The sequence below is a fragment of the Fukomys damarensis genome, unplaced genomic scaffold, assembly GCF_012274545.1.
Source record: "Fukomys damarensis isolate Sample0158 unplaced genomic scaffold, DMR_v1.0_HiC HiC_scaffold_1, whole genome shotgun sequence".
Taxonomy (NCBI): domain Eukaryota; kingdom Metazoa; phylum Chordata; class Mammalia; order Rodentia; family Bathyergidae; genus Fukomys; species Fukomys damarensis.
Window position 1 is genome coordinate 28884414 of NW_022900913.1, and position 9877 is coordinate 28894290.

At 34.6% G+C, this 9877-nt stretch overlaps 1 protein-coding gene across 3 annotated transcripts in view; it reads right to left on the bottom strand.

The window, feature by feature from the left end:
- Cplane1 (ciliogenesis and planar polarity effector 1) overlaps window positions 1–9877 on the bottom strand; it is a 134985-nt gene that overhangs the window by 120127 nt on the left and 4981 nt on the right. For all 3 annotated transcript variants that reach the window (XM_010605485.2, XM_010605486.2, XM_010605483.2), the window contains exons 3-10: window positions 9199–9331; window positions 8930–9049; window positions 7994–8226; window positions 6677–6783; window positions 5322–5478; window positions 4524–4627; window positions 3190–3372; window positions 256–502 (exon numbers count right to left, since the gene is read on the bottom strand). In XM_010605485.2, the coding sequence (XP_010603787.1) occupies window positions 256–502; window positions 3190–3372; window positions 4524–4627; window positions 5322–5478; window positions 6677–6783; window positions 7994–8226; window positions 8930–9049; window positions 9199–9331 (1284 nt within the window). The remainder of the gene's footprint in view (window positions 1–255; window positions 503–3189; window positions 3373–4523; window positions 4628–5321; window positions 5479–6676; window positions 6784–7993; window positions 8227–8929; window positions 9050–9198; window positions 9332–9877) is intronic.

A 9877-nucleotide genomic window follows, 5' to 3' on the forward strand; every position in this document is an offset into this window, starting at 1 on the left:
GCGGTGCCATGGAAGGGAATCTCTCTCTCCCTCTTTGTTCCCTTAACTCTCTGCTTTTCCAACACAATGTGAGCACTTTTTCTCTGTGAAGCTCCTCTACCTGTGAGTCAACAGACTATGGACTGAAACCTCTGCAAGCTATGAGCCAAAATAAGTCTCTCCTCCTTTAAATTGTGGGCATTGGGTTTTGTGTCTCAGGGAGGAGAAAGTGACTAAGACAGCAACTTTTACCAATGATACCAAAAAGTACCATACCTTAGACAGTATCACACTTTGGTAGGTCTTCTCAAGTCTCTGGGTTGAATCAAGTAGAAGTGATCGCATGAGCACTGACGGAGACAGGTTATCAAGAAATCGAAGGGTTGTGACCATGTATCCATCAGAAATAATGAGATAGGGTAGCCAAGAATGTGCTTTTATAGAAAATCTCTGTCTCATAGGGTCATCAGAAGCTGATGAATCTACAGAATTATTTGAATCTTGAAATGTAAACTGCTGTGGTCTATCAAACAAACATTAAAATTCAAGAATCAGTAGCAGAAAGATCTTAAAGAAAATAATCATATTATTCCAAAGAAAAACTAAAAGGTACACAATGATGAGAAAGTGAATGAAACACTCCAAAATATTAAATATATATTCATGGACCTGACATAAAACATTACAGAGATTTAAAATGTATATTTTAAAGTTTCTTCCTGAATTGTGGCATATACTCTGTTTTTAACTTTTTTTTTTTTTTTTTTTTTTGAGACAGGGTCTCACTTTGTAGTTGAGACTGACCTGGAACTCACTATGTAGCCCAGGCTGGTCTCAAACTCACAGTGATCCTTCTGCCTCAGCCTCCCGAGTGCTGGGATTGCAGGTATGTGCCACCACACCCGGCTCTGTTTTTAACTTTTATACAAACCATTTCAGAAAAAAATTAAGGCAGTTTAGTTTTATTATTAAAAAGTTAAATTAGGTAATTTTCCTTCTTACCAAATATTTACAGGAATATAATTATTAGCTATCAGTATATTTGTTATTAAAGAGAAGAAACAAACTAAGCAGGATGTTTAGAGAGAATAATGGTGAATAAAATTTTATTATCTTTAAATTTAAGTGAGTTTCCACATAAACGTACATACCTATGGTTACAATAGTATGCCTGATTCTGATTAGTAACTATCACTGTTTATTAAGTCTGAGGCTTTGTAAACATAAAGGGGGATAAATCATCACACAATATCATAGTTTCTGATTAGGAAACTGTTTAAACATCTATATTTTTAATTAGCTAAAGGGCCAAAAATAAGTAATTGGTTAATCACAGAACCTTCACACCATAGGAATCCTTCTAACCATTAAATGATAATATCTAACATGCAAAGATGTATAAGAGGGCCAGGGATTTAGCTCAGCGGTTGAGTGGCTTTCCTTGCAAGCCCAAGGACCCGAGTTCAATCCCTGGTACCAAAAAAAAAAAAAAAAACCACAAAAACTGCAAGATACAACATTAAATCAAAATAACAAAATACTACACAGCATTCGTCATATTATTTATGTTGTATTAAAAAAGAGACTAATATTGCTTTTATTAAAAATGTTACTGTAATATTTTTAAAATTTAGAAGATAACACACTAAAATGTTAATTGTTATCTCTGAGGTAAAGAGTATAAGTCTTTCATTTTCTACACTATTTAGTTTTGAAATATGATTTTTAAGTTTAAAAATATGAATATCTTGGGCTGGGGATTTAGCTCAGTGGTTTGGTGGTCTGCCTTGCAAGCGCAAAGACCCGAGTTCAATCCCTGGTACCAAAAAAAAAAACAAAACAAAACAAATAAAAATATGAATATCTTTATAATTAGAAAAAATAAATTTTGACAGACCCTAAAATATTAATTTTAAAGGCAAATTGTAGAAAGTGAAATGGACCACAAGAAGTACAGAAAAAATACTTTCAATGCAGGAAATGACAGTTTTCCATTTACAATATCTGTCGCTGAAAACTATGTACTGTATGAGCTTTTTGCTAAGCATAATCAAAAATATACCCCAGGTCAGGATTTAGCTCAGTGGTTCCGCTGCCTGCCACACAAGGTCCCAAATTCGATACCCAGTACCAAAAGAAAAAAGAATATACCTAAATTTCTTTTCAGTAAATAGATTAATTTCAAAGGTCTATTCCAACTTTCCTTCTTTAAAAATGTACTATGTAGAGCCGGGGATTTAGCTCAGTGGTTCTGCTGCCTGCCTCGGAAGAGCAAGGTTTTGAGTTCAATTCCCAGTACCAAAAAAAAACCCTCCAAAAACAAAGGAGAATGATACACATATGCACTTATTTTATATGAGAACTGTGCTTAGTGATTTAAAATTATGTATCATCTTCATTCCTTCAACTCTAAAATACAATTATTGTCACCCTCATTTCACAGGAGAATAAGCACAGGCTTAAAGAATAATGTACAGAAGAACTAAGAAGTAGGAAAAACATTTTGAATCTGGTCTGACTTCAAAATCAAACTACTACCTCAATTCAGTTAAAAATTAAAATATGGATGGGCTGGGATTAGCTCAGTGGTTTTGTCACCTGCCTTGCAAGCACAAGGACCGGCGTTCCATCCCCGATACCAAACAACAAACAAACAAACAAACAAACAAACCTCTGAAAAACAAAAATTAAAATATGGGGCCAAGGATTTAGCTCAGTGGTACTGCACCAGCCTTGCAAGCACAAGGTCCTGAGTTCAATCCTTGGTACCAATAAATAAATAAACAAACAAACAAATAAACAAATAAATGAATTCTAAACTCTTATTACCAACAATTTTTCCCTTCGGAAAAAAGTGGATAAAACAATGTGTCAAATTAATTTTGGCTTATTAATTTATTTAAGTGCTATTCTTTCATAATAGTAAGTGCCATTTTATACTTTTATTATCTTTTATATCAAAAAATATAAGCTTTTAGTGCTACTGAATATTTAAATAACTTATACTTACGTAGTCATAGTGCAAATTTCACCCGGATTTAGCCACAAAAAGAAATAGAAGAAAACTATAAATAAGAAACATATTGAGATGACAGACTTAAAGAAAACAAAGATAATTTGAAAGACAAAAAAATATTTTTACACACGTGGTAAAATAAGATTAAAAGAGAAAAACTTCTGCAAACAAATTGAACTATTTGAATGTCTCACCTATATGTTATAAGTGGATGAAGAGGAATAAATTCTGCTGGCCCAAATTCTATAGAGCAACCAAATGTATTTAATGTTAGCAATTCGCCTTGGCAGGTCAATAAAACCAGCGAGCCACGTTTTAACACACAAGCTAGAAAAAGATTATCGTGGGTCCAGCTGATGTCACCTACCCAATAGGACCTAGAAAGAGCAGAAGGGAATATATTTAGAAAGGACAATATCTTTGACAGTTTATCATGCACTAGTCCAAGCAGGGGTGAGATATTTTTAAAAATGAGGATGAAAGAGTGGATGTAGGCAGTTGTAACACATTTATAAATTTGACTTCCTAGAAAAAGGAGCTTGCTTGACAGGCACCTCTCTGAGCTTGGTAGAATTCTGCTCAGTAGCACTCTGCCTCTTCACAAAGCTGGCAGTTATTTCTTAACTCCCCGGTGATATTAATGTTTCATGAGACAGAAAGCAGCCCTCCAGACTGGGATTAGCTCAGTGGTGCTACCACCTGTCTCACAAGTGGAAGGTCGAGTTCGATCTCTGGTACAAAAAAAAAAAAAAAAAAAAAAAAAAAAGCAGCCTAGTGAATAAGACCAGTGATACTTTTGGAAAGGAACTATTGGGGAAGGAAAGAAAATTAAGCGGAGAGCTGGATGACTGGAAAACTGGAAATGTGGAGAATAGAACAGGGAATTATATAGAGCTCCAAGAGGAAATCTGTGCTCTATTATCCAACATATGGTCCTCTTGGTAGCTCACGCACTATCTAAAATCACTACCAATGTTGCTCCTGACTACATAAAGACATGAGCTATTTAATAGGTCATAAAAACCCCAGCCTCCCTTCATAAATATAATCTTCCCAGAATAAAATTTTTCATTTCAGCCTGTCTTGTACACATAAAATTGCTCCACTTACACATGAATCCACTCCTCCAAAGATGCAGAAAACAATGAAGAGAATATACACAGGCATATCTGCTAACTCACTACAGCTTCCTTAAAGTATTAAGGCTTTCCTAATGTAAAGTAGCTTTGTTTTGCTTTGTTTTTTGAGACAGGGTCTCACTATGTAGTTGAGACTTACCTGGAACTCACTATGTAGCCCAGGCTGGTCTCAAACTCAAGGCGATCCTCCTGCCTCAGCCTCCCGAGTGCTGGAATTACAGGCGTGCACCACCACACCCAGCTTAAAGCAGCTTTTAGAATAATCAAACACAAATGCTGAAGGTAAGCTGCATCATCTAAATGATATGTATAGTTATTACTGCCTTATATTTCTTCTACTATTGGAAAAGAAAATACAATATTATTCAGAAATACATACAAGTTCATACCTGATAAGTGTAGCTGGAACTATAGGATTTTTATTGCTACATCCTTTAAGGCTGCCATAGAGAATAACAAAATTCACTGTGTTTATAAATAATACCTGAGTTGCCTAGAAGAAAAAAAAAGACAACAAAAGCATTAAAACTATTTTATTGTTTTTATCACTTAAGAGACTAGAGGTCTCTTACTAATAAGCTACAAAGGGGGCTGGGGATGTAGTAGAGTGGCCATGCGTGCTTGGCAAATGCAAGGTCTTAAATTCAATCACTGGTTCCGCTAAATGAATAAATAAATAAGCAAGCAAGCTAGTTAGGAAGTCTTTCCCAACTGGTAATACAATAATGATCCCCTGAAGCCTTTTTCTCTTCTCTACCTTAACTTCAGTTAAGGGTCCAAGCTCTAATCTTCCTTTTTCTTTTTCCTTTATCATTTTTCACCTTTTTTTTTTTTTTTTTCCCAGTAGCAGGGATCATCACTTCTAATACCCAGCTTTGAAAATTATGGCAACTAATTTAAATAACTTTACCAATCAACATGGGAAGGTATTAGAAGAAAACAAATTTAGGGTAAGGTATAACTCAAGTGGTACATCACTTGCCTAGCACACACAAAGCTCTGGGTTCAATCTCCAGCACCATACCAACACAAAAGAAAAGAAGAAAGAATGAAAGTTATCAAATTAAAGAACATAACATAATATTAAGGAAGAAAAAAAAAACTCTTCAAGGAAGGAAAACAAATCTCAAAACTAGAGTAATCCCTCTTTTACAGATGACTTTCCAAGACAGATTCTATTTACAAACCTTTGGGTCTGTCTGATTAAGAGTCACTGCCAAGGTAAGGCCATCTCTTGAAAAGGAAGAAATCAGAGCTCCTTTTGACTTTACTGATTCACATTTGGGATTTAGACTACATAGAAGATGGTCTTGTTGTGCCCAATGAACACAATATGGTGATGACCTAAGAAAGCCATGAAATAACAGAAAATAGAAGGTATATTTATTTTGGGTTTTTTTGCGGGGGAGCACTTGTTTTTAGGATGAAGTCTTGCTATGCTGCTCATGCTGCCTTCTACCTTCTGAGCTCAAGTGATCCTCCTACCTCAGCCTCCCAAGTAATTGGGATTACAGGGGTGCTACCATGCCCAGCTCATATAATGATTTTGAAAAGTGGACCCCTTGACTTACAAACTCCATTTATTCATGAGGGCTAACTGTAACTCAAGTTGGTCAACTGAAGGCTCAGGCTCCTCTACACAGCCTTCAAAGTCTCTCTACTATATAATTTTAGGCCACATTTTCTTCCAGGAAGATCTCAAGCTAGGATTTCCCAATTAACCCCATACAAGAAAGGATGTTGTAATGTTCCTTCCAGAACCTTTAAGGGTTAAATCTGTATCTAAGACCATCTGGAAGCACAAGTGGCCAGCAGTCAGGTTGTAACTCAAGACTTTGACCATAAGTTAAAACTAAAATTGTAGTCACAACCCAAGTTGTTCATATGTCAGGATGGTCATAACTCAAGGGTCCACTGTACATAGTTCTTTACAAAACATTAAAGAGTCCACCGAAAGCCCTACAAGTCCCTTTCAGGTCACCAAAGAGCAGCTGTCATTTAGTTGAAACAAGCTGAATACCAGAGTTTTGTAGAAGAGCCATGTTTCACGCCAACCCCCAAATATACCTTCTTAATGTTTACATAAACATTTTTACAGGAATTAAAAAGCAGAAAAAAAATCTTAATCACATCATTTTACTAAATCTTACCTAGGTATTATATACTTTTACAGTATTTTTCTGTTTTATTGAGATTTTAAAAGTAAAAATTATTTTAGTTTTTAAAAACAGGATTTATAATAGTAAATCCAAACAGTTATGCCCTCTTTAAATTTCAATTGAGTTCTCAAAAACAGTTAAGTTTTAAATATGATGACAGGTAAAACCATAGCCTGTTTTATCTTTTACATGCTCTCCCTTTTAAGAAGAGAAAAAAAACAAAAACAAAAAAATTTCTAGATTAAACATTTATAAATGAATGGGGGAAAGACTCAGAAATTGAAATTTATATTAACATTCTCAAATCTTAAGTATATATGGGCCAAAAAATAACAATATTTCAAAAGGGACAGAAAATAAGGAGAAAGAACGATATTCCTTACCTTGTAGGTGTAAATACATTCTCATGCCACCGAACTGCTAGAAATGTTAGCTTCAGGGATTCCCCAGAATAAAAAGTAAACGAACACAAGCAACAATCTCCAAATAACTGTAGATAAATTGAATGCATTTTAATATAAATTAATTTGAAAATAACTCAAGATATAAGAAAATATAAACATTTTTCACTATAAATAAAATAATGCTTGTATTTTTATTCTTAACATTAAGCTTAAGACTTAAGTAATTTTCTCTGAGCCAGAAGTGGGCCCATGGAGGGAATCTGGTTACAAATCTGGAATGGGGTCTTGGCATTGCAGACAGAATCCAAGGCCTTATCTATGCTCTATCATTAAAATTCATGCTCTCACTGAGCTACCCCCCCAACCCCTCAGCTTGCAGTTTATGCTCTTAGGAAATACAATAGAGGGCACCGAAACAAAATTAGACAAGAGAAATTACTTCTGGTTTTTCTGTGGCACAACAGAGTAACTGCTGATTAAAAGAGTCAATGATACATTTCAAAATGACTAGAAAAGGGCACAAAATTTCCAGTACATAAACATTATTGATGTTTGAAGAGATGGAAATTCTTACTACACTGATTTGGTTATTGTATATGTATACATATGTGTATCAAATTATCACTATGTGCTCCATGAAGATGTACAAATTCGGAGTCAAAAAAATTTTAAACTTTTGTGGCTATAACTAAAAGGATTCATCTATATAGCTAGTTTTTCCTTTTTTACACTCTTATTTATATTACAGCAGCTTGAGAGGGAAGCAAGAAAATATCAAAATGTAATTTCTAACAATAATGGAGTAGGGGGCCAGGGATTTAGCTGAGTGGTTCCACCGCCTACCTCGCAAGTGCAGGGGTCCATAGATAGAGTAAGAAGCAGCTATGTTAAATTTATTTTTAGTTAATGAATCTGTGATAAATTAAATGGCTTAAGTAATATACCAATTCTAACTTGTTAAATTAAAAAACAAGTTATATTTTAAATTTAAAGAAAGGAAGTTCTAGTTTTTAACCACATTTTTTCTTTTTGTGGCACTGTGGATCATGATAGGCAAGTACTATACCACTAAGCTATCCTCAAAGCACTTTCAATAAAAATTAATTTTTAAACTGTGACCAAAGAAATATACAAATATCTTTTCCATACCATATTTTCACAACTACTATCATAATCAACAATGACCAGAGACACAGAGTTATGTCATTATGCTCTCTAACACCTTCTCAAGCAGGGTCTGTGATTAAGAGTCTGAGATTTCAATTCCTGCCATATACCATCTGATTTAGGTTTTACCTCATTTTTTACAAAAACAGCATTCACTACAGCTTCATTATCTTCAGTGGAAGGCAAAAGAACTGCTTCTTCAGGTATGATCTGGGACCACCGACCCACCAAAGGGAGGCATTTAGAAGATGAGACATTCTTTAATTCTAGATATTCCCAAAGATACATGCATCCAGAGGGTGTTACAAGCAGAACTCTTTTCCCATTTCCAGATACATATAAGTGTAGTCTTGAAGAGCCGGCTAAATTAAAAAAACAAAAAAACAAAACCAAAACACCTAATTAAATTTCTGAAATCTGAGCTCTCCCAACAAAGTAGACAATTTATCCCAGCAATAAAAAAATCCAAATGTTACCATTTAGCATGTCAAAACAAAGGAAGTAAAAAGTCAGGCATGATTATGCACAGCTGTAACCCCAGCTGAGGCTGAGAGGCTCAGGCAAGCATAAGAAATTCAAAGCCAGCCTGGGCAACTTTGCAAGACTTTGTCTCAAAGATAGATAGATAGATAGATAGATAGATAGATAGATAGGACCAAGATGTAGCTCACCAATAAAGCACTTCACCAGCACACACGAGGCCCTGGGTTCAACCCTCAATATAAAACACACACACACACACACACACACACACACACACACACACGGCAGAAATAATAAATTTAAAAGAACAGCAACAGGTACTCTTTATGTAGCACTGAAAACTCATTGTTATCACAGAAATGTCAGGCATGCCACTTTTCTTCAAGTGGAATCTAGAAGATTCCACAGATAAAAACCAATAACAATTCAAAACCATATAAATATACACAAATATAAACTCATACAGATATACATACACACACAGAGATACATTTTCAGAACAGTAATAGGAAAATGTTTCATCCACTTTTCCTTTTATTTCTCCCACTTAAGCCATTTTATAAACAAATATAAAATTCTCACCTACTGCAAGTTTAATCACATCCTTAGGTTTTTCAGTTACTTGTATAGATTTTACACAATCCTGATCTTTGTTCCAAAGGAAAATGTCCCCTGTGGTGAGTACCCCAGCCAGCCAGGCATCTGTGTTAAAAAATGAAATGTGATTCTTAACTGAAATTTTCCCTTAATATTACCATAAACTATGAAAGATATGCTTAATCTAGACTTTCAGAAATATCAGTATAATCCCTCCAAAGGGGGGAAAAAAAGAAGTATCAGTATTACTTAACCATTACTGGACGTTGTCAGGACAAAAACATCCTTCAACAAAGGCTGCAGACTCGGAATCTTCTTTGTTTTTCCTGATAGCAAATTAATTTCATTTATGAATTTATCATCCAAAAGAAAAACAGCTTCATTCTCCTAAGAGACAAAACATGTACAAGACTAGGTGACTTTTCTAAATACTTGCCAAGAAAGGAAAACAAAATAACATTTAAGAAAGATTTTAATTTGTATCACAAACCATAAAAAAAAACGTTAAGGTTGATACCTTATAGTAGCAACCTAAAGATTTTACATTCTATTTTTAAATACTTCTTTGGCTGGGGGTATGATTCTGGTGCATCCTAAAACTCCAGCAATCACATTCCAAGGAAGTGAATCAGTGGTATAATTTCTCAAAAGAAATTTGACACTTCAATAAAAAAGTCTAAAAGAATTTTTAGGCTTGCCCACTTTTCCTAAGGTGAGGAATCCATAACTTGTATTATGAATGGTGCTCCTGGATTATTAAATTATGGCCTATGTCTTCTGTCCTACCTCTGAAGACATTTTATAGCAAACTCATGAAAATCACAACAGAAGGAAACACTGTGCTTGGCTGTTCTGTTAGGGGAAGTTCAGAAGATTAAACTTTTCCCTTATATGCTTTCTCAGCCTACTTTTTTTTTTTTTTTTTTTTTTAGG